Source organism: Arachis hypogaea, chromosome 4 (assembly GCF_003086295.3).
Source record: "Arachis hypogaea cultivar Tifrunner chromosome 4, arahy.Tifrunner.gnm2.J5K5, whole genome shotgun sequence".
Taxonomy (NCBI): domain Eukaryota; kingdom Viridiplantae; phylum Streptophyta; class Magnoliopsida; order Fabales; family Fabaceae; genus Arachis; species Arachis hypogaea.
In genome coordinates this window covers 123,517,476-123,543,691 of record NC_092039.1, presented here as the reverse complement: position 1 = coordinate 123,543,691, position 26,216 = coordinate 123,517,476, and the positions used below count along the sequence as shown (strand labels likewise).

The 26,216-nt window shown below is 31.5% G+C and overlaps 2 protein-coding genes across 2 annotated transcripts; one reads left to right on the top strand and one right to left on the bottom strand.

Annotated features, from left to right (window-relative positions):
* Positions 1-152: 152 nt before the first annotated feature.
* On the bottom strand, positions 153-3,422 carry LOC112795382 (transcription factor MYB16). Its single transcript, XM_025837313.3, has 3 exons — positions 2,946-3,422; positions 2,663-2,792; positions 153-1,624 (listed from the first exon to the last, which is right to left on the bottom strand). The coding sequence occupies exons 1-3, from the start codon at positions 3,076-3,078 to the stop codon at positions 496-498; spliced, it is 1,392 nt and encodes a 463-aa protein (XP_025693098.1). The 5' UTR covers positions 3,079-3,422; the 3' UTR covers positions 153-495.
* A 21,494-nt stretch (positions 3,423-24,916) lies between these two features.
* On the top strand, positions 24,917-26,180 carry LOC114927601 (uncharacterized). Its single transcript, XM_029297664.1, has 2 exons — positions 24,917-25,580; positions 25,762-26,180. Exons 1-2 carry the CDS (start codon positions 24,917-24,919, stop codon positions 26,178-26,180), a joined length of 1,083 nt encoding a protein of 360 aa, XP_029153497.1.
* The last annotated feature ends 36 nt before the right edge of the window (positions 26,181-26,216 follow it).

The window sequence follows — 26,216 nt, the reverse complement described above, 5'->3', positions numbered from 1 at the left end:
ATATGAAGCATGTTTGTATTCATCTTATCTATATAGTAATATGTCTAATTAAATGTAACCTTGTCATAGAAATTGAACTTCCTTAATTAAACTAAACTATTTGTAAACTGTAAACAAAGACATACATCATATATAACTCTAGATACCTAATAAAGTCAAACTCAGAACAAGTTGATATATATGAACATATTTGGTGATGCACAGTAGATAGAAGCAACAAAATATATAACTACTTGACATTTTTGTTCCACTGATTGCTTTTCAGACAATTGAAAAACCCTAATTAATTACCAAAAAAAAAATAGTCTCCATGAGAGCATCAACAAAAACAACTACATGGAACCTTGGAAGCTAAGGAGAATAAGAATTTAAATATGTAACAAGAATTTTCTGTGTGCATGCATGCATATGTTCTTGCTTAAATAATTCTTATGCCAAATTAAATTAAATATGTTCTTGAAAGGAAGGTAGAGATGCTGCTATATATATATATAATCAAAAGATTGGTGAATCAGAAGGTGAAGAATCCACCAAATGGAGAATGCTGTTCCAATAGTTCTTATCTTCATAGGAATCACCATTGTCATTGTTATGAGACTCTCCACCACCACCACCACCACCACTACCATCACCACCACCACCTTCAGATGACAAACTTAATTCATTATTATCATGATTAGGGTTGTTATTATTATTAGCATTCAGCAGAAGATTTGTGAACCCTAACTCTTCATCTTCTTCTTCAGCAATATCATCATCGTCATCATCATCACCAACATTAACATGTGCACCATTACTACCACTTGTCCTAAGAGATTCATCATCATGATCATGATTTTGATGATGATGAGAAGAACTTCCCCACGTGGATTCCATGGTCATCATTGTCAATTCATGCAAGCTAGGGTTGAAAGTTCCCATTGAAGAATTATTATCATAGTCTTTCCACTCATGTTGATGATGATGATCATGATCTTCACTACCTTCTTCCTTCACGTTTATACTCCTAATAATTCCATCATTCTCAGAATATGAACCTGAAGTAGCTCCAACAAACTCAATCATAGGCACCACTACATTAACATTATTATTGTTGCTATTTTCTCCAATTATTGCTGGTGATGCGTTGTTCTCCGAGAATGATAATGTAGATGTTGGTGACTCAAGTTCAGCATTTCCCATTCCACCACCACCATTACTTTCATGATTAGATCTCAATAACCAATCTTCATTATTAGTCCAATCTTTGGTTGTTGTTATCGGAGATTCGTCTGCTAATTTGATCATAGCTTGAGCTGAGGATGAAGACGAAGACGATGATGGAAAAGTGGTAATAGAATTTGGAATTTGCAATGAATGTTGTTGTGATGAACGTAATTTTGATTCCCTAACCAACCTTGCTTCGGCTTCGAGCCTAGCACTCTCCCACTGAGCCATGTGGCTGAGGTTGGCGGCGACCTTCTTTGAATGGCCGCCGTCACCAGAGACTAGGGCATCGTTTCTGGGCTTGTGAGTCACAGGATCGATGCCCATTTTTGTTAATCTTTTTTTGAGATGTGTGTTCCAATAATTTTTTATCTCATTGTCTGTCCTCTTTGGCAAATGTGTGGCTATAGCTGACCACCTATAAACAATAACAACACAATTTGTTAGAATCCAATGCAAACCCTAGAATTTATCAAATGCTCTTGGATGTTGATCTAAAAATATACTAAAAATGATAGAATATATGAATGATTATTAAAGGGTTTAAAATTTAGTTTGAGTTTAACTCATATCAAGTAAGATTACAATGTGTAATTATTCTTTACCTATATGAACTAATAGATATTATTGTTTTTGATGAACTTCTAGTTTTTTGTGTTTATTACTATAATAATTTTTTTTGTTTACTTTGATCTTAAAAAAATGCAACTCAATTGAAGAGAAAATATTTATTAGAAATCACATTCATGGACAATTGATTTTAACTTTTGTGTGGAATCTAGCTAGAAGATATGTATACTTCATTTCTTTTCTTTTTTTTTTTCTGTATTTAATCAAGGACCATATATGTTGAATGAACTAATTGGGTGTCAGGAAGTGAATTTATGGAGATGGCAGGAACCACAATTAAATCAGTGTTGGAAATAATAATTATAGGCTATAGAAAATGTGGTTCAAGAAATTGAGAGAAGACCATTTGCATTTAAGACATTCTGCACAGCAATGCAAGTTGGAAAAGCAAAAGAAATTATTATTCATAGTCCCCCCCTCCCCCCCCCCCCCCCCCAAAACCCAGTTGGCAAATGCCTGATCCCAAATGCAAATTAAGAAAAATATTTTTTTTTCATTATACACTTGAGGTGTCAAATCAAACAGCACCAAAAATTATTTTCAGCTTCTAGTTCTCTCATTATAATTTTATAATACGAATTTTATTTATTTTTTATTTATTTTGGGTGCAAAGAGATCACACTTTTCAGTTCTATCTCACTCTTTGAAAAGAAAGAAAAAAGAAAGAGAAATAATAACAATGATAATACCAAGAACATAACAATGAAATGATGAGCACATTTGATTTAGAACATTCAAGCACAAAAATAATAAACCTAAACATTATTGTACTACTGTACTATATATATAACTAACTGCACAAACATATATATACAAACAAAATTACCTGTTTCCTAAGAGTGCATGAAGCTGAATGATGGCTTGTTCTTCTTGCAAACTGAACTTTCCCCTCTTAATATCAGGCCTTAGATAATTTGTCCATCTCAATCTGCAGCTCTTCCCACACCTTTCAAGCCCTATACAATAATATCACATACAAAATTAAACATTACACTTTTTTCTTTTAAATAATATAATTAAAAAGTCCTTCTTAAAAAAAATAAAAATTGTTTGAATATCGAAATAAACACTATATGAAAAAAGTACTAGTTATCAACGACTAAAATTACCTGCTTTTGCTGGCAAAGCGCGCCAGCTTCCATGACCATGTTCTTCAATATAGGCTAAGAGCTTCTGATCTTCCTCTGGTGTCCATGGTCCTTTCTTCAAACCCACTTTGTCACAACATGGTGATCTTCCCATTTTGAAGGAGGAATAGGAACAGGAACAGGAACTAACAGTAATATTGTATACACTAGTTGCTACTTAACACTGAGATGGCTTTTTCCTATTTCTTCATATATAATAGCACAAGAAAGAGTGATGATGGATTATTCATTAGTGGCATAAATGGTATAACAAACTATTTTTGACAGTGTATCTGCTTTGTCATTACAATAATACCCTTTCATTTCATGATGATATACTTTAATTTGGAGTTCATCATTGCATAATTGATTGGACTGAAATGCAAATGGAGTGGTTCAATTGTCTTTTCATATATTATAATTTTAAACCCTATGGACGCAGCTTTGAGGTTTTGAGCTAAAAAAATTAAAGTCATAGTCATAATACTTGAGTGATACGTCACCTAGAATTTATGGCACATATTGCTAGCTAGGGCCAATTTTTAATATTCATATGGGTCCATCTCATGAGTGTTTTTCTTTTTATAGCTAGATAGATTGAATTATAATAATCACCTTCTTTTCTAATTAGTTAGTGAATGTATTAATTAAGATGCTTGTTAAGAAAATGAAATAAAATTCAAATACTAATGAAAATGCTAAGACATATATGGCCACTTTTATGGTGCTAATTATTTAGTGTTTAAATTTTGCCTAATTTATTTTTTTATAATAAATTTTAAATCTTTAAAATGTATTAAGTTTTATACTTTCAAATTAAATATTAATTATTTAACTCTTTTTGGCAATTAGACGCAAAATTTTTAGCACAATAACAACTACTTATATATATAGAAAAATACTGAAAACATTTTTTTTCAGTAAAATATTTTTTGTTACCTTTTTAACAAGTGTTTTGAGTATATTTATTAACAAAAAAAACTAATCTTAAAAAATCAAAGATTAATTAGTCAAAATTATATCAGAATAAGTATAGAAAATAAATTTTTAATTAATCAATATTAATTAATATTTTATTTTAAAATTGCTTTTTTAAATTTTATTTTTTAAAAAATATTTTAAGTAAAATTTAAAATTAGAATTTAAAATTTAAGAAGATGAGAAATATATGAATAAAAAAATTTAATTAATATTAACCAAAATATCATTAATTCTCTAATTATACGGATTGACATTCGTATAAAATGTAAAAACTCTGTTGTTACTAATTAATTATATATATTTAAATTATTTTTTAATTAATAAAATAAAGAGTGTGTTTAATTGTTAAAAAAATATTAATGGTTAATGAGTTTTATACACATATGCAAAACGGGATTTAAATTATTAATATTTATTTAAACAGATTAATAAATTTATTAATTAACCATTAGATGAAGGTAAGTTAGTTGTGAGATGGTAATATTATTATTATTACATTTTAGGCCACTTGCCATTACTAATGGAAAGCATGATGTTGCGAAAAGGTGGGCACATACCCGTTTGCCGTTTCTTATAATCTCTTTTATTGTTGCATTAATTTGTGTCCACTCTGCAATGGCGCACTACTATATAGACTAGACAGTCCCAATCCAAAAGTATCAAATTAAATGACCAACATTTCAATTATAGCATTAGGTTGAGATGTCGTACAATAAACCTATCAAGTTAATTTTCAGAGACTTATTATTTTTACATAATGGACCTACACTACAAAGAAGTAATAGTAATTTATTACTTAAATAAAAAGAAATATTAGTAAATATAGTAACATGTGGTGTACATTAGATATTTACATTTATTAATTTGAATTAGTTCATTGTAGTACATATTATAGTCATATTAATAGGTTAACTCTTAAAAATGCATTCGAATTATTTTGTTACTAAAAAAATATTTTTAAGTTTTATTATTAATAAAAATATTTTTAAGTTATTTAAAAACATGACAAAATACATAATTATAAATTAATTTTTTTACGTTAACAAAAAAATATGTGGTAAACTTAGTTTTCTATGTATAAAGTGAAACTTTGAATTTGACAAATAAATCATGTTATATATTTTTTTATTAATAAAAAAGGTCTTTGATCATTGTTATTTTTTACAAATTTTTAAATTATTTTGAGTGAAAATATTTTTATCGATAACAAAATTTAAATATAATTTTATCAAAATAATTTGTTGATTGGGGAGGGGGGAGGGGGGAGGGGGGAGCACATGACCTTTAGCTAGCTAAACGAAGAAGGCACTTATAAGAGTCATGATGGCACTAAAAATAGTCATCACTTATCACTAATCAGTTTCCTATACATATAAACTTACTAATATAGTAGCAATTACTTTATTTGAGATGATCCCTTTGAAAAAATTTCCTAATATAAGCTAAACTATTAACATCTCATAAAACTATATTTTCTAAAAGCTTCATATGTGAAGAAAAGGTACATAAATAATTGTATTTTTAATATATTTATTTTTTATGTAAAAGCTTTTTTGAATTTATGTAATTTTGTATAAATTTTTTATGTTAAAATTTTTTTTAGAGTGAACAAAGATCGACTTCTATAGTTTTTTATTATAAAAGTTTTGATATTATATTATAACATTACTTCTTCTAAAAATTTAAACTAACAAAAAAATACACATGAATAATTATATTTCGTACATAACAAATATATAAATAGAAGAGATGGAAGAGAAAACATTTTAACATTTTAAAATAATTATAAATATGAATATAATGGTAAGAGTTAATAAAATTATAACTACCAAAACAATACTCAAAAGTTTATCATTCAATTGACAAAATAACTTTAAAAAATATGAACAACAAATAAGTCTCCAAATAATTTAAAAATATAACAAAAATAACAAAAAATATTATATTATTTTTATAAGTGATAAACAATTTTTGTATTTAACAAATGATTTATCTATTTAATTCGAATTATTTTGTAAACTTTTAGATAATTATTTAGAAGGCACGTATAAAAAAAGAGCAGAATTCGATCACTAAACTATTTTAAAAAATTTTCTAAAATATTTCAGTCATTCACAAAAATTATATTTATTTGATATAAAATTATTAATTTTTAAAAATAAAAATATCTTATTTTTTTAATCATATTTATAAAAATCGCATCAAATTTTATTTTAAAGCTCTTTTTAAAATATATATTTAATATTAATCATTTTTATGATATTTTTTTATATTTTAAGAGATTTTTTTGTTATGTATGTCTTTTAAAATTATTTTTATTTTTGACATAAAAGTTTTGAATACTATTTAATAGTGTAGTAAAAAAATGGAGTAATTTATGGGATGATAGGGCAATTTAAGAGAGTGGGGTTTGGAAGGGGGGTGGTGAAGGGGCATCATTCTTGAATGATGTATGAACTATGGTACATTATGTGAAAAGACAAAAAGGAGGGTCCCGTGATGAGAAAAAATTAAAGTAGAAAACATAAATGTGTGTGTGAGTTGAGTGCAAAGGAAATTAAGGTCTTCTTCTCATGGATCCAAGACTTGTTATAATGCTATATAGTAGTAGTAGAAAGGACAATGGGGACACCCTCTTTTTAATTTCCCTTCATCACTATTACTACTATGCCAGCTTTACCATATGGTAATGGTCCACTATATTCTTAAATGACCCTATTAAATGAGTGCACATTACACTTGTCATCTTCATATAACTCCAACGTGGTCTATACTCTATATCTCACACAATTTAATTAAAGAAATTAAATCCAACATGAACCCAATATTAATGCTATTTCTTCATCAGTATCTAAATAGGAGGATTGATAGATACAACTCAAACATCATCAAATTTGCTGTGTTTATTATTCTTGTTATATGTTAGGGTTTTCTTTTTTGTAATTGATGATGACGCTTAACTTTTTTTTTCTTTAAATAAATACAAGTAATAATAAGCAATTTTAAGAGAAATTAAATAAAAACAAAGTTAACAATTACTTATGGATAGATATGGTTTGGATAGATATGGTATGTTGTTATCCTCATTTGGATAATGTCATTTTTATTAGTGGTATTTTTCTTGTGAAATTGCATTTAAAAGAAAATATGCATACAAAAGACATTATTATCAAAATAAAAGTAGTAATATTCACAATAATTTGCCCCCATATATTTTCAAAACAAAAAAAAATATTTAAGAGATGCTAAGAATCAGCTTAAAATAATTTAAACTTTTTATTTTATATTTTTAATTGTTACTAAAATAATAAATATTAAATTAAATAAAATAATTTTATATCATTATTTCTTTTGCATTATTCCAAAACATTAATTTTTTTCAACTCACATCAAAATATCTTTATATATAGAAAGACAATAAATAAGAACTGTTAAATAGTTGATATATTTAATTAAATTATTATTTAACAATTTTTAATTATTATCGTAACATAAAGACAATCTCACATGACTAGTTTTTATTTATATTTTTTTTCATTAGTAACCACAATAAACAAAGCACCATTCTTACAAGCAGATCAGAAATGTCATGTTCCCAAACAGAGACACCGGAAAATACTATTCTATTAGGATCATCCAACATGTTAGAATCGTCAACAGTGTTAGGAACCCTTTATAGCCAAAGAGCATACAAAGCCACAAGCACCATTAATGCTGATCTCAAGCACATGAAGACTTTTCTTGATCAAATTATTTTACTATTTGTTAGTTGTTAGTTGTTACCAAAATAAATTGCCGTAAGACTTTGACCAAAATTAAATTAAATTAAATTACTAAGGCTATGCAAGAAAATAAGAGACCCTCATTTAATTTTATGAATAAAACCTATATGGCACACTAGGAAAGTTGACAATAATATGAACACTACTGCTTTATTGTACAAGAGGGAAAAAGATACATGTCATATATATCCATCTTAGCTTCATAATTTAATACTATGCTAATACAAAAGAAGAAAAAAGATTAAGCCCCGGCCCCTACTCAAAGGGGTAAAATTAGGGTTCAAACTGAAAATAGAGGAAAGTGGGCCATGCATGCATTCATTGAATGATCCATAATTAAAAAAGAATTGCAGATATTAAATTATATGTTTAATTTGTTAATTCACTCTTTTATTAACTAATTAAGTATAAGTAATTTAAATAATTTTACATATACTAAAATATGTTATTATCTTAGTTAATAATTTCTTCATTATAAAAAATTATTTTTAGTAAAAAATTATTTTTTAATAACAATAAAAATAACAGCAAACATATTTATTGATAATTAGATATTAATTGTCTTATTTAAAAAAAATTTAGAAATAATTATAATATTTGTCGGTAAAATTTTTTTTAAATGGTGGCAAAAATTCTATAACTTATTAATAGAATATATAATAATTTGTATATATATTTTTTAAAATTAATAAATAATTAAAAAAAAGAGAGATAATGGCTATTATTACTAAAAGTTTGTAACTAAAACTAGTATTTCTTTATCTAGGAAGGTTTATTATCATGCATGAATGTATGTGTATTATTATTTGCCACGTTAAACTCATCATAACACAATGTCATTAGGGAGAAGAGGTCTTTGTCAAAAGAGAAATTTATTCCAACATTGGTTATGATTAAGGGATAATATGGGGACACCGACTTTTGATGATTAATTTGGCTTAACCACGCGAGTATAGTTTACTGAACTCTTACTTAGCTTTTTGTGATGAGACAAATAAATTATATATCTACTTATTAATGTGTTTCCAAATTCAAACGAGAAACTGCTAATTAATATAGAAATATTTTAGGCATGCATTCTTCCAAGTAGATATTATTAGTGGATTAAACCCCGAAACTAATTGAGTTTCAGAAAGTGAAGAATATATTGGGTTTGATTGGGTGAGTTTTTTTAAAAAAATATTTTATAAGTTATTTTTTTTAAAAGATTTTATAAAAAAAAAAGTAAAAATAATTTTATATTTAGATATTTTATGTAAAAAATTTTTTTAAAATTTTTCAATTAATATTTGAATATAATTATATAAAAATGTTTTTTTATTTATTTATTATGTGAAAAATATTTTTTTTAAATTTAAAAAAAAATATAAATTATAACTTATCAAAAAAAATATTTTTTATTTTTTTAGTATTTTAAATTTTACTACTAAAAATTTATCAAATACGCTAAAAAAAATTTTCAATAACTTAATGTCTCCCAAACAAACACATAATATAGCTATCATTAGGAATTAGATATTTTTTATTCTTTGAGATACTATATATAGTACGCACGTATAAACTAAAAACTCTTTTGATAAAACTTATTAATTCATCTAAGAACAGGTTCTAAACTATTATAAGTCTACTATAATTGGTTAGCTAACTTTTGTTAAATCCACCTACATTTTTAATTAATTAGGCTACTACTAATTAAGCTCAACAATATAACGAAAAATGTTTTAATTTTCCTCTGGCATATTAAGCTACTAAACAATAATACAATATAACATATACAGGCTTCTGAAATGTATGGTGTAATATAATATGAAGGATCTATAATGTGAGCTACAAATTTTGTTTGGTTACAGCTCAGAGCAAAAGAAGCCATTAATTTGAAGAATGTGAAAGCTTTGGTAAATTTCGAAGCTAAACCTAAAGCTAAAGCCCCCCATAAGTCAATTCCTGTATTGGAGTTGCCAGCATTAAACATGCATCACATGCATTTCATTGAAAATAGACAAGCATTAACATACATAGCACGATCGCATAACCTAAATATCTCAAATATGTGGTGCCCAACATAGTCTACTATATATATATCACAAGCTAATTTCTCATTAAAATTAAGGTGTAACACTCTCGACAACACATGATCTATGAAAAATACTTTGCCATTTGTTTTGGTTCATATATTACACTCTCTCAGCGAGGGCAGGGGCAACCAACTTCACTAGTTCAATTACATTTCTTAGTTGTTGAGACAAGATATAAATATAAAATAGAGAGACAAAAGGTTTGGGTTCTATTTATTTTTTGGTTACGTTAGAAACTAATTAGGAGGGTAGTTAACTAGAACTAACTAATTGAAAAATAAGAGGTCTGTTATAAAAAGGAAAAACTACCTTAATTTTTTAAATTTCAAATCTAGAAATATAAAGAATTGATTTGAGTTGACTTGTGTTATAGTTGGCTCTCTAAACTTTTTTATTTTATTTTTATTCGTCGTAAAGACAAAAAATTATTTTGTATTCCTATTTCTGGTAGCAAACACTTTATTTATCTTCTTTTTTTTCTGTATTTATATCCCATCTTAACTATTATTATTATTTAAGTTAGTAGACATAAATTCATTATTAGTTGATTGGAAACCAAGGACTGATCCCTAACTCCATCGAAATTCATCTTTTAGTGAGTAAGGATCTCGATGGCTATAAAATTTGTTGCATATACATCTCCCCTAGGAATCTTACATGTGACATGATGTTGAAGTAGCTACTACTAATTACTAAGCACAATGTTTTTGTGTTTTGGTATTGAAACACAATTCTTATTCTTTGTTTTTTTTGTATTTACAATTATTATTATTCTTTATTGTGTGTTTAGTATTGAATCGGGCATATATCCAAAAAAAGAAACAATAAAAAAGATGAGATATAAATAAGTTCTTGTTAGTACCCTTGGTTTTGTTCAGTAAATGGGTTTTAGGCCCAACAAGTTCTAGCATCCCTTTCTACTAACTTTTAAGCCCTGTTACTTTACCGATTTCCTAATAAGTAGAAGCAAGGCCCAGATAATGTTTTTAACCTCAATTATATTGAACCCTATCAACTAACTTGGGTTGGTCGAGTGGTCAGCTCACTCGTCCGCAAGCACAATCCTTCTACGTGGAAAGGTTGATTCTTATTTGCGACGGATTATATTTCTACCATGGAGTCAAGAAATATAGTGGAAAATAAAAAAAAATAAAATAAAAATCAACACATGACGATATGATGGGACAAGAATGTCCAAGAGAAGTATGAGAGTTTGTGTTTTTGTGCTGTCATTAAGTTTTCTTTTTGTGGGATTAGATAGTCTCCATTCTCCAATCCTAAGCTACGTTCACACACACTCACAAGGGTGCTGTTATTAAGCTTAATAAGTATAATTAGAGACTAATGATGGGCTTATTTTTATTGTGTTTTTTTGTCAGATTTTTATTGTGTTGGGTCAATCCTGAAAACTATTATTGGGCCTTTAAACTGTTGGGCAGTTTTATGGGGTGATCATGAGTTTTTGTTGGAACTTCTAAACTTGTTATATTAAAAAATATTGATATAAGGGAGGAATCACTTTAGCAATAATATTTAATTAGTCTATATTAAATGTTTCAAATTTCACGTAAAAAAATGCTTCAAATTTGAATTACATCTAAAGCTGAAGGAAACGAAATGTATGTATGTCCCGAAAAAGAAAAGAATAAGATATATACGCTATAAATAATATATTGTATATATATCATAATTAAATATAGTAATTGAACTCGCTAAGCTTAATGGGCAGAACGTAAAAACACAAACTCTCATGGTTTTCTCTGACATTTTTTAGCAACCCAGCAGTGGCAGGTGTTACAAGTCAAGTCACTGCCACATCTGTGACGCATCATATCCTCATTTGCTCATACACATCAGTTTCTACATCATAGATTCTTTTAGGTATAAACACCCAATTTGATATCTGAAGATTATTTTAAAGGACAAAACGTTTTTTCTTTTAAAAATAAAAAAGTTCAATCTAGTATATATTTATCTGGGCAAATGATCCCATATAAACCAAGTATTGGTTAAATTTACACAATTTTATTAAAGTAAAAAACGTTACAAGATTCACCAAGAATACATTTCTATATATATTAATTCGAATTACATATTTATAGTAATTCCAATCACACTGATTCGAACTACACACATGCACTCAAGCACTAATTCAAATCAAATTGATTCAAATTACACACACAAAGAGACACTAATTCGAATGGGCTAGGTTCGAACTACTCAAGTTTTCGTACCCATAGTAATTTACTCCATGTTTTGTTTATAACAGGAGTTCGAACCAACCTCATTCGAACTACTATTCCAAATTCATACCCCACCAAATCCTAGAGAAAACGACCCAAAACGACTCCAACAAAGACTTGAGCAGAATATTTAGCCGATGAGAGATAATCCGGACAGACTTTATGATTGGATGGAGTAGCCCATAAAGCTGGTGTCATTAATGAAGAGGTTAGTGCGAACTTCTTCTTTTAAAATTTGAGCGAGTAACTTAATTTTTTTTATATATTTATTATTAGTGGTTTTGATAGTGAATGATGTTAGTGGTTTTGTTAGGAGTTTTGTTAGTGGTTTAGGGGGTGAATGATGTTAGTGGTTTTGTTAGCGGTTTTGAGGGTGGTTCCGTTAGTGAATGATGCTAGTGGTTTTGTTAGTGGTTTTGTTGGTGGTTTTGTTAGAGGTTTTATTAGTGGTTTTGTTAGAAAATGATCTTTTGTTAGTGAATGATTAAAGTTGTTTTTTTATTTTCTGGAACATTATCTTTTCAGCCCAGCGATGCATCTCGAGCATGCGACGGCAGCAGGGTATGCGTCTAGACGAGAGGTACGTTCCGTACTTGTAGATGGTTGGCTTATACCATCTTACGAGGCTGAACGAGAGATGGTTCAGACTGGATGAGCCCCTGGTCAGTGCGTTCATTGATCGCTGGCATCCGGAGATGCACACGTTCCATATGCCATTCGGAGAGTGCACTATTACACTGCAGGACGTGGCGTACCAGTTAGGACTACTGATCGATAGACGTTATGTTAGTAGTTGCCTGACAGATTTCCAGACGTACATCCAGGGTGGTCGGCCAGCTTGGGTGTTGTTCCAGGAGTTGCTGGGTGTGTTACCTCCTGCGAACCAAATCCAGAAGTTTGCAGTGAACTACAGCTGGTTCTAGGAGACCTTCGGAGAGCTCCCTGAGGGAGCCGATGAGCCCACAGTTAGAAGGTATGCCCGAGCCTATATCATGATGCTGTTAGGGACTCAGCTATTTACCGATAAGTCCGGCAACCGCATTCACATTAGGTGGCTCCCATACGTAGCTAGGCTTGAGGACAAGGGTGGGTACAACTGAGGATCACCTACTCTCTCGTGGTTATACCGGTGCATGTGCCGAGTGGCGAACCGACATGTGGTGAAGTTAGCCGGACCGTTACAGCTACTTCAGTCATGGATCTTCTGGCACTTTCCTGAGTTTAGACCCGCAGGATATGATACGTTCAGCTGGCCCTTGGCCTCGAGGTACTATTAATTTCTTCTATCGTATACTACTATTTTCTGATATCTACCCTTGTAATGCCGGAGACTTAGCCTAATCAACCATGTGCACCCGTTCCCAAACTCAAAACACTTCCCTACGTACCGGCGATAATCGGACTCCACCACTTTGTAGTGTACCCCGCGTCGGATGCTATACGTCTTCACGCTTAACACGGCCTCCTCTTTATCCTGAAACTGCTAACCAACCTGAAACTCTGTAAGACCCCCAGTCCCCTGGGTATCTCTAACACCAAATCCAGTGGGTTCCGCAGGAACCCCCTCCTGTCTCATGGCATCCAAGTTCAAAGAAGAAAAGTGCGGAGGGTACGACTGATTCCCAGAGCTAGAACCACCAACAGCCCCAACTAGGTTACTACTACAATGTCATCGCCACTGTCATCAGCAATGCGGTCAGGCTCCACATCATCATCACCATCATCATCCTGTAATGCATCACTGATCCCAGACGTGGTCCCACACTACAAAGAAATCGGTACCCTCTCTACGATACCAACCTCTCTGCCACCACTGCAGTTGAGATCAATGGCAAACGACGGGGACGCGATAGGCTCCTCCCTAGGTGCATTCACGGGCACGGACGAACATGCACCAACGAGTCTCGAGCTAGAACCGGCTACGGTGCCTAGAGTTTGGGTATTCTGATTCGAACCTTTCGAACTAGATACCACATCAACCAACTTTGCCAACAACTCAGGTGTCCTGACCTCGAGAAACTAGCGACGACAATGGAATAGGACCTGCAAATCCTCGTCACTCCCTATAACAAAAGAATTGTACTTCACGTCATCTCTAAGCACTGAGATCAGAATGCGTTAGAATAGCTTCTGAACACGTTTCACGCCTTGTAGCCCAAGTTTTTGTATTATAGAATTTAAGAAGTCATCGAATCTCGTCGTTGGTCTCATAAAAATACTCAGAGGATCTTTATCAGTAAACTTCACACCGGAGCGTGTCTTTCTCTTAATCGACCCTCTATAATGCACCAACACTACAAAGCTCTCCTCACTAGCCATTTAGTCTTACTCAATAAACTCAATTCACATTCACCCCATATTTATAAATGACTGGGGCTTCTTAATTCGAAACAGCCCAATTTGAATTACATACACATAATTCAAATCAGATACATTCCAATTATAATCAGAATTCCTCACCATGTAATTCGAATCAGATAGATTCGAACTCCCCATAACTAATTCGAATCGATGTAATTCGAACTTCTCCTTGCATGGTTCAAATAAGTGTGATTCGAACTATTCACACTATGAACTCCCTCACTAATTTGAACATGGTTGATTCGAATTACTAAGCTTTTTAGTTCGAAAGGGTTTCATTCGAATTATATAGAGACATACTTTTAGTTGATCCATGTCTAATTTTTCTGTTTGGCTTAATAACGTAAATTCTCATGCAAGCTGGCCTAATAATACATGATTAACTGTATTTTTGTCTCTATTTATAGAAAAAGTGTAGACAAAATGCTCTTAATTGGTCGAAGCAATTTTATACAGATACTGGGAGCTTTAAGACAACGACCAGGCTAAGGGATGAAGAGGTAATTATGTGTGTATTATCTTTCATACATTTTTTTTGTGGTTTGTGATATAATTCTGTAACATGTATGATTGTGTAAATATTTAATGTGGTTACAGGAGAAAAAATGGCAAAAGCGCATTGGTAGAGGAGAGATATTTATTATGACTCATAAAAAAAGGGATGGCTCATATATGAATGATGATGCGCATGTTGTTGGGGTAAGTGTTGGCTAAGAATTATTTTTGCTCTATTCATGTTGCTAACTTCAAAATCACAACATTTTTGCTCTTGCAAATATTGAGAGCCAAGATGGTTCATCGAAGGAGATTTCACTTACTGATTCTCTTGCGCAAGTTCTTGGAAAGGAGCATTCAGGACGAGTTCGAAGGTTAGGTTTTGGACCATGTCCGACCGAAATTATTCGTAACACGACCCAACAATTGAACTTTGGAGTGCAAATATAGGAGTATCAGAGGGAGATTACAGAATTGAAGGCAGCAGTAGTAGAACAAAAGGTAGAGATTACAGAATTAAAGGCTGCAGCAGCAAAACATAAGGTAGAGGCAGCAGAAGAAATGGAAAAGAGACAGACCATGATGAATCTGGTAAAACACATAATCCAACAGCAAGGAGACACTTTGCCACCTGAAATTGATGCACAGCTGAAGTCTTTGGGAAATTGAGCACAATAGGGATCTTTTAACAATTAAATTTTTTCTTCTTTCCTTTATGAACAGAATACTTTGAGATCAAATTATTATCAACTATTTTATTTTGTCATCTATATATATGGATCATTTGAGATATCTTAGTATTGTGTTTTATGTCAAGTATGTTTTTTTTTTAATTGTAATTGCAAACATAATCAACTAAATTAATACGAAACATTTTTAAATTAAAATATTTCATGAATGTTGATCGTCATATGAATACAAAATTCAAATAAAGTATTTGTTTGAAAAAAAATTACCTTTAGCGGCAGTTACAGTTGAATGCTGCAAAATCTAATTTTAAACAAAATTAAATAGCAGCGGTTAACTAACCGCCGGAAAATGTTTCTCAACCCAGCCCTGGAAAGTAGCATCGGTTCTCAATTGCCGCAAAACGTATTCGCCGATAAAACGAAGTTTGATAGCAGTCATTCCGGCGATCACAAAAATTACTGCTAAAAGTTTGCCGGCGTCTTTAATTTCAGCAGTCACTTACCTATTGCTGTATGTTTAGCGGCGATTAAAAAATCGCTACTATCCAAATTTTTAACTGCCACTATCTACCGCTCTTATTGTAGTGTCATGAGATCGATTGGGTGTTTATTCATTTTTTTTTACACAATGGTTTACATTATGTTTCCATCCAACTAATGCAAACTATTTTACCCAAAATCAATTTTGTTGGGAACGTTGAAATTTTGACCTTGTATTCCATAAAAATGCAGTTACCTTTTTTATTCAATTTTTTTCGAAAAAAAAAAGAAAACTCTCCAATTAAACATTGCCATCTAGGCATCTACATCTTACCGAAATCTATTTGTATTGGATAGCAATACTGCATGAAAATATCATACATACAAGTGTGGTTGAATCCCATATGAAGGGCCCAAAATATCCAACCTAATAAATGGCGATGGCTTTTCTAATATCTATTTGGATTTGGATAAGCATAAGAAGAACAATATTATTACATAGGTGAATGAACGAACTAAAAATAGCGAAGACAATAAACATAAACAATTATTGAATAGATTTTGCCAAAAAGGTTAGGACCAAGTTCACTCACTGTCCAACTAGGATTTGGTGTATGTACGTATCAACCCAATGGCAACATTGGCATTTGGCAACATATGAAAATGTTTGTTCGTACTATATTTAATTAGGATTTAGGAACTCCAATTCATTGTATAAATGTATTCTCAATTGACGCTCTATGTCTCTCTCTCGCTACCACACACGCCCACAATTTTTTTTAAGAGTAAACGTTTCCAAAGTAATTTTGAGATTTTTAAGAGTGATATATAGGTTCATCTTGTAATCAAACTTTTTTGTTAACTCATCAATTCTACGTTTTTTTTACTAAACAAGAAAGAAAGAAAATACAAAAAACAAAGTCAAATTAATTGACGGAGCTTATATCAAAGCTTATACGATGTTGCAACTCATTCTAAGGTTGACGTGAATTTAATTAGGACTCCTTATAACAAATAATGAAGAGTAATTGGTTAAATTGGATTTGGATCTTCTAAAGTTTGAATTTTACTTTAGAGAGTAAAGTGTAATCTTTCATCATTGATTTATTTATCTTTTATATTTATTCTTGGTCCTATCTATAAAATTAATAGTGAGAGATTACACTTTACTCTCTAAAGTAAAATTCAAACTTTAGAGAATTCAAATCCGGTTAAATTAGTCTCCAAAAAATTATTTATTTTTTAAATTAGTTTTTGAAATACTTTTTTAATTAAATTTATTCTTTAAATATTTTAAGTTAATTATTTTAGTACTTCTGTCACTAATAATGTCAAAATTTGTTGGTATAACACGTTATTAAGTGATATCACAATACAAATCTAGTAGTTCTAATTAGCGACTAACATGATAAACTTATGAAATTAGATCAAATCAACTCCAAATTGAGGGATTTCAATGTCTAAAGTTCTCTTCTTAATTAGATTTTGATTTAATCTAATTACCATAAACTTATCATACTAAAAGCCAATTAAAACTCTTATATGTGTATTATAATATCACTTAACATTTTAAATCAATAAATTTTGGCACTATAAAAAAAATGACAGAAAGACTAATACGATTAATTTAAATTTTTTAAAAAATAAAATTAATTAAAAAATGTTTTTAAAAATTAATTTTTTTAAAAAAATTCATAACGAATTTAATTATTCACCCTTATTTTAGTCATATAATTTACTGTACTATTTACATCTTTTTGAATTACATTACTTCAATAATAACTCTGCAATTCTAATTCATAATCTCCTAAATTTGTTTAGTCAAATTTTCATGTAAACTATCATTACCAAGTAGATGACGATGCATTAAAATAAACGCATCCAAACAATCTATTTCACAAATATTCTTACGGGGTTTATATGTTTAATGTTTCTTTCTTGGGTTAAATTTTAGCAACATCTAACTATAGATCTATACTAAATTACTAACCAAAATTCAAATTGAACACTCATGTGAGTTGTCACCGAACCTTCGAATTTATATACAAGTGATGTAATAGAAGTTCATGTATAAGGAAATAAAATGGCCGCATTATATGAACAGTATTCTATCGTTTTCAATAAATTCCGGTCCCCGCGGGAAGCTGTTTCTAACCTTAAAGAGCCAAATACGTACAATAAGGTTTAAAAGAAACATTAACTAACAAATAGAAAAAAATTATTGGTTAAGATATTTAAATAAATAATTTGATATGTCTTACTAATCTATTTAATACAATGTATCTTAATATCTAAATTAAAGCGTCTTCATCATATGATGAGCAGCAGCTTTAAAAAAAATTACAGATAATTAATTTTTAGTTAATTAACATTAGTCAATTTTAATATTTATAATTTAAAATATAAAATAAAAAAATTATGATTTAAAATTTGAAATAAATAAAATCATTTTTAAGAAATTAATTAATATTAACTAAAAAAATTAATTACCTAATATTACGCTTGAAAAAAAATCTTTGGCCACTCTGTGTTGTAAGGCTTCTCCATAATATTGTATGTCCAGTTTACATATTTGAAGCATAGCTAATATATTATATATATACAGCTAATATATGATTTGTGAACCCACTTTTCCTAAAATAGCTTTTGTTTTCGAAAACTGAGATTAGAGATCGGAATTAGTATTGTGTTTGGTAGTGTGTGATAAAAAATTGAAATTAAAATTTGTAGTTTTAGAATATAAAATTTCAGTCTTTTCGTTACTTCTAAAAAATGAGAATAAGGAATTAAATTTTTTTGGAGATGAAAAGTAAAACTTTAATAACATTTTTTTTAAAAAAAAATATTTAACCTTTTAAATTTTAAATCTACCTCTCAATCTCCATATTTATTATAAACTAAACACAAATACTGAGACATAACTTAATCCAGTATATTTTATACTAAACATAATACATAGACTTAATTTAATTTCTGCCTCTTAGTCTCTTAGTCTAAGTGTTAATACTATATTCTTGATGAAAATTAAAGTACAGAAAGAGGAGAAATAAAAGAATCCCGCTAGGAGAACAATAGGAGATGTGAACAACATGAACAACGGGCCGCTTTCAGGCCCAATAACTATAAAAAACCCTAATCCACATCAAATTGTAACCCCCCTTTTTTTACAGCAGCCTCCTAAACGCACACTCATCTTGTCCGTCATGCCGTCGCATCTCCACCGCATCGTTGACTCTTCTTCTCGTTTGCGCCGTTGTCATCACCATCAGAGACGCACGTCAGTGCCGCCTCGTGTCGTCCCCGTCATGTCACCGCTGTTGCTGTGCCGAATCTCAGCGCCGCTGCCCTTCATCCAGTCCACACCACCATTTCGTTGCGCTGCCGCCCTTCTTTTTGAAGCCCTTACCATCACAGCGCCACCACTCCTGCATCCCTACCGACGACAACGCCGCCATCGTCGACCCTTAGAAGGAACCTACCTCGCGCCGTCGCTGTCTCCGCAGAATCGGATTCGTCGTGCCGTCAGCCCTAAGTCGTCCCCGACACCCCTGGTAACGATAAGCAACCCATCTCACATATAAACATCCCATCTGCATGAAAAATAACCATCCGCATCTGCATGAAAAATAAACATCCGGAGTGGTCCTGGGGTCGTGAACCACAGCAAAGGCAGGAGCACAAAATCTTGAAACAACTACGGCTGCGGCGCTCTTGGAAGGAAAGGCATCTCGCCACAAAGCTGCCTTTGGCGATGACGGCGAGTTGTGGATGTGGACCAGAGGTGCCCTCTATAGGCTACACGGCGAACATCCAAAATTCTATTATAGAGAAATTAGAAATAATCGTACGTAGTATGAATGTGTTTAAAGGTGTTAATCTTAAATTTTAAAATTTTAAAATCTGATAATAATTAATTAATTAAGAATATACTAAAATTTAAAATTAATTAAACTTTTTTTTAATTTGTTATTCGCATTGTTTACTATATACGTTATTCATCTGTATTTTTTTGAAATAAAAAGAAAAAAAAATCTCATTTTTCTTCACGTACGTAGTTGTTATCCACCTTAGTAATGGTCCCGCCATATAAAACAAACAATACACTAAAATCATTTTTGCCAATATGCATCATGCATGGTCATGGATGCTATATACACCGCTAAAATGTGTTGTCAGCTAGAAAACAATTTTTGAGAGTAATAAAACTCGACCCGTATAGCAAATCATGAGTGCTGGCGATGTTTAATTTCGTGGTTGGAACTGAGTCAGGAGCTGGCGGAGGTTCTCCTCCGTGACTGCACCTCGGTGCTGTAGGCTGCGTTTTTTTTCTCCCCTATGTTGGGTTCGCTCTTTGTTTAATTTGTCCACACACCAAAAAAAATATCATGAATGGATGATCGATGATTTGATATATCATACAATAAAAAATATAGAAAAAGTCTCAAAGACAGCAAGTTTTTATAAAGTTGGTCAGTATTTAATTATTAAAAGAAAATTAAATGATCCCACATCATTGGATTTAATCTCACTCATTAAAAATATTATTGATAATTAATTGATGGTTACAAAACACAAAAATTACTGACCATCTAACACTCCTTTAAAATATATAGGTATTTCATCATTTTAATTATTAATTTTAATATATATATATATATATAACAATTGCTATTTGCTCAGAATAATTTCATGATTGGAATTATTATTTGAAATTATTGAAACATCTAATTCCGTAATAAATAGTGTTAGTGTTAGAGAGATAATAATGCAAAATTATTTTAATTATCGAAGCACCTAATTTCATAATAAGTAATGTTAAAAAAATAAGAATATAAAATTATCTTATTTAACTTAATTTTTATAATTTTTTATATATAATATTTATAATTAATTATATATTTATTACATCTAAAATTATTTATTTAATAATAATAATTAAAAAGTATAAAATAAAATAATAAATATATTAAAAAATACAAATGATGGCTCCCTATAGTTCCGAAACTACGGCTTCAAAACATTTTTGTTATAAACTTAAAATGTTTCCAAAAATATAAATATCAAATCAAATGACATCATAAAAATCTTTGATGTTCATCCCATGAATTTATCATGCACACATGACACGCATTAACACCAAAAGTTTGGCACAAATTCAATTGGTGAATTGTTCTTAATTATTTACAATACTGGAATCCTAGCAAACGACGATGATTTTTAAGTCAGACACCGGCGGTTTTTCAACGCGTAAAACGGATAGCGATAATTTGTTAATCGCTGCAAGTTAGGACGTTGCTAAACTGTTAATGGCAGTTTTTCTTAATTGTTGGTAATCGTTAATTATAAATTAATATTTAGTTATAGATATATTTTGTGGCGGTTCGTCATCGCCACTATATTCCAGAATGATCTGTTTAGTCTTTTATGTATACACAAAAATTCAGTCGTTAAATTAGTCATTATAAATTTGTCTATAAGTGTGTATCATTTTACATATTTTTTATATATATTTTATATTTCAATATGTATTTTATACGAATAATTAATTTGATGGTTAATTTTTAACGTGCACAATAACATAGTTGCTAGATTAAATACACAATTCAGACACTATCTATAGACTTTTTTAGAAAAAATATAGGGAGATAACATTCATACTAAACAACAGGTTAAGAAATTAATTTTAAATCAATTTTAAAATTAAAAAACCCATTAAAAAAACACTACCCCAACTAACTCTAATTTCACTTCAGAAAACCTTCTCCTTCTCTCTCTAGCTGCACCCTTTCCTTTCCCATCTCTCACTAGCCGCACCATTTACCCTAGTATGCAGCCACCGTGTAACACCACACCGCATTGCTGCTCTGTGTCGCTGGTCACCGTTGCCCAACGTCATCCGTCGCCCCGCACGGATTCCTCCTCACACCATCCCCACCTCATCACGCCATCATAGCTTCCTCCCCCATGCGCCGCAACAACCACCGACCATGCAAGCAAAGCTGCCATTTGTCCTCTTCTCCCCTGCGTTGCGACGAATGTTTCGGACAAAGACGTTGGTCCTCCTCTCCCATGCGTTTGGCTGCGTTTGTGCTCTCCGGAAGCAATGCCATCGCCAACTACCGTCCAACAGCGTGGCATCGTCCTCTAGCGCCGCAAACCGCTGCCATCACAGCTTCCTCCCCCTCGCAGCAACTGCTGACGACGTAACAACCTCCGCCTAGACGTGTACCCCGGCCAATCAACTGCATCTCTTCCTCTGGCTACCTGATTTTTTTTCTTCCCAACCTAGGGGTTTAGTTTAACTTGTGTTTTGTATTATGGGCATTTCTTTTTGGGTTAATTGGGTGTTTTCAATCATTATTGGTTTGAGAATTAAACTCTTATGTGGTTGGATGTTTCTTTTTAAGTTAATTAGATGTCTCTTTTTGTATTATTTGGACTTTTTTTTATCATCCTTGGTTTGAGAATCAAACTTTTATAATGATTTGGGGTTGGATGTTTCTCTATGAATAAGTTTTATTTTTTCGAATGTTAACTTTTTGTTTTGGTGGATGTTTCTTTTGTTGCTTCTTTAGACAACAACGACAGCGATGAGATGTATTAATAGCAGCGCGATAAGAAATGAGGAGTGAATCTGTTGTGGTAAAAGGAGAGGGAGGTAGAAGGTGAGATGCTAGAGTTGTGGTAGATAAATAGGGTGAGTTAATTTTTTTGTTTTAGTTGGCTGGAATTCTTGAAATGCAGCTCGTTATTTATGTTGTTCGTACTTTCTGTTGTTTATCTAGTGAAATTAAATTTCTTAATATTTCGTCCAATGGCTCATGGTTTTGTGCACGGACGGATATACTCAGCACCTAGAGGGGGCAACTGCCCCCAGTGAATTTGAAAAAAATAATTAGTAGTTCTTAGTAAATTGTCTAATTTGTCCCCACCATCTAATTCATTTTGACCCTACTCCCCACCTCCAAATCCCTAACTGGCTAACCCTTCTCCTTCTCCCCTTTTTCAATTTTGTTCTTTTGCTCCAGCCTCCAACCTTCGCTTTCAGACTCCAGCCTTCAGTTACTGTCGTCTTCCGCCACTCACCCACTCCGCCAGTTTCTCTGTCGCTATCCCGTTCAGCCTTTCTCCCGCGTCGGCTCCGTCGGTTTCTCATTGCATCACCGCATGCCCGCGTCTGGTTCTGCGTTCCTTCAGCGTCTGGTGTCTGGTGAGGTCTTCTTCTTCTTCTTCTTCTTCTTCGTCGATCTTCACAGCTTCAAGCCTTCAATCCTCGTCTGGTTCTATCTTGTCGTTCCTTCGGCCGTTCAGCGTCTATATTTGGTTTTGTCTTCAGCAATTCAAGGTGTGCGGGGTGTCGCTGGTTCTGCCGCTGGGTGCCGCCGTGCCACTGGTTCTACAGTTTTGCCACTGGTTCTGTCGCTGGGTGCCTGGGTCCTGGGTGCCGCTGGTTCTGGCTTCTGCCGTTGGGTACTGCTTATGATTTGTGTGGTTCTGCCGCTGCGTACCTGTGTTCCTCTTTTCAGTTTTCTGGATTTGTACCTGCGTTCCTCTTCTGCTGCTTATGATTTGGTTAGGTCTTAGCCTTTTAGATGGTATTTGTGTTGGTTTTCTTAGCCTCTTGGTCATAATTCATATAGTTAGTTCACTTAGTTGCTTCATTCAGTTTTTATTCTCATTTGCTGCATTGTTATTAATTTGATATAGTTCATTAATTTATTTAATTTGATATAGTTCATTAATTTGTTCTGATGTGATTGAATTTATTCTAATGTAATTGTATTCTGATAGAGTTCTAATGTAATTGTTGGTTATTTTGTTAATTAACAATTGTGTTCTGATGGAATTCTAATGGAGTTTTGAACTTCTGATATAATTGTGTTCTTAACTTCTGATGGAGTTCTAATATAGCCTTTTATGATCTTATTTCCTTGAGTTAGATGGGTATGGTTGAAAGCAACAAGAAGTGCAAGAAAAATAGCAAAATATTTATGCGTGGCTTGACATTTTAGGATTTTCCCCTAGTAGAAGAATTGTTTTGAAAATAAAAAAACACAGATCTAGAAACTTATGATATAAATGAGAAGAATGACTGAATGAGAAGGGATTATGATATGAATGTTAGAAGGAATGATGATGTATTTATAATATGCTGAGGAAAAAGGCTAGCTTCAAATGTTTCTAATAAATTAAAGCTATATACTCTTATATTCTTATTTCAATGGATCTTTTATATTAATATATTAAGCAATGGTGCATGTAAGAATATATTACTTGATGAAATGCGACTCTCGTTATAAATATGATCTCTATTATTGTTTTAATGAGTTTAGATAAACGAGTTACTGATATAGGTTCCATTAATTTTATTAATTGATCAATTTTATATTTATAATTTTATATTGAACTTCTCAATCTGTATAGAATTGTGAATTAATTTAGGTTTATAATTTTATTCTATTAGTAATGGAAAAATATTTTAAAAGAACTTTATTATTGAAGATTGGATTCCAAAACAATTCATCGACTTCTTCTAATAAGAGAAGGTTTTTAGAATTTGAAGTAGAGAGTCTCATAGCAGATCCAGGACAACGACCAAAGATTTCAAGTTATCATCCGAATGACAGAGACAAAGTTAGATGTGCATATTTGCAAAAAGGTCCTTGTCAACCAAGGACTCATGATTTTCCGCAAACTGCTTGTGGTTATTCTTTTCGAAGATTTAATCCTAATTGTTTTGATGATTATGGCAATTGGTTAGAGGATAGTATATAAAAAATGCTGTTTTTTGTCTTTGTTGTTATCTTATGAAACCTGAGACTGAAGGTGGCGATGCTTTTGTAACTAATGGCTTTTCAAATTGGAAAAAAAAAGGAGAGATTACAAACTCATATTGGGATTCATGATAGTGCTAATAATCAAGCTTGGAGAAAATGTGAAGCACTTATGAAACTAAAACGACACATTAGTGCTGCTATTGAAAAACAATCTGAGCAAGCTAAAAAGAATTATCAAATTCATTTGACAGCCACAATTGATTGTATTAGATTTCTTTTGCGACAAGGATTGGCCTTTCGTGGTAATGATGAGGTAGATGATTCTGTTAATCAAGGAAATTTTTCGGAACTTCTAAACTTTCTTGTGCAACATAATGAAGAGATTGATCGTGCTTTAAAAAATGCTCGTGGAAATCTTAAGCTAAGAGCTCCCTCAATTCAAAAAGATATTGTAAGAGCTGCTGCAAGTGAAACGACAAAAGTTATTGTTAATGATTTTGGAGATGAATTGTTTGCTACTTTGGTTGATGAAGCCCGCGACATTTCTATTAAGGAGCAAATGTCAGTTTGTTTAAGATATGTGAATAAAGAAGGGCAAGTTAGAGAGCATTTTCTTGGTCTTGTTCATGTTTCTAATACTAATGCTTTATCTCTAAAATTAGCATTGGAGTCATTATTAGAAACATATAATTTAAGTTTATCAAGAGTACGTGGTCAAGGATATGATGGTACAAGTAATATGCAAGGAGAATTTAATGATTTGAAAACTTTGATATTGAAAGAAAATTCTTATGCTTTCTATGTATATTGCTTTGCTCACCAACTTCAATTAGCTCTTGTAACAGTTGCAAAAAAAAAAAGTTAAAATTGCTTTGCTTTTTAATTTGTTAACCAATTTGTGCAATGTTGTTGGAGCTTCGTGTAAACGAAGAGATATGCTTCGTGATAGTCAGATGACTAAGACAATTGAAGCATTACAAAGTGGAGAAATTGCTAGTGGACGTGGTTTGAATCAAGAAATAGCTTTGAAAAGAGTTGGAGATACTAGATGGGGTTCACACTATGGAACTATACTTAAATTAATTTCTTTGTTTCCTTCCGTGGTCAATATTTTTGAATATGTTGAGGAAGATGGAAATAATTCAGAACAAAGAGCCGAAGCATGTCATTTATTGAATGTCATTCAATCATTTGAATTCATTTTTAACTTACACTTAATGAAAAATATCTTGGGAGTTACTAATGAATTATCTCAAGCATTACAATGGAATGATCAAGACATTGTAAATGCTATGGCATTGGTTAAGTGTCTAAGTAACGGTTGCAAACTATAAGAGATGATAGTTGGTCTCTTTTACTCGACGAAGTCT

What these genes read in the sequence shown, in the direction of transcription:
- LOC114927601 (XM_029297664.1), top strand. Translation starts at nt 24,917, where the DNA reads ATGGCTTTTCAAATTGGAAAAAAAAAGGAGAGATTACAAACTCATATT. An exon ending in TCAAGGATATGATGGTACAA is followed by an intron (nt 25,581 to 25,761) that starts GTAATATGCAAG and finishes ATGTTGTTGGAG; the next exon opens with CTTCGTGTAAACGAAGAGAT.
- LOC112795382 (XM_025837313.3), bottom strand. Translation starts at nt 3,078, where the DNA reads ATGGGAAGATCACCATGTTGTGACAAAGTGGGTTTGAAGAAAGGACCA. An exon ending in CGCTTTGCCAGCAAAAGCAG is followed by an intron (nt 2,793 to 2,945) that starts GTAATTTTAGTC and finishes ATTATTGTATAG; the next exon opens with GGCTTGAAAGGTGTGGGAAG. An exon ending in CATGCACTCTTAGGAAACAG is followed by an intron (nt 1,625 to 2,662) that starts GTAATTTTGTTT and finishes TATTGTTTATAG; the next exon opens with GTGGTCAGCTATAGCCACAC.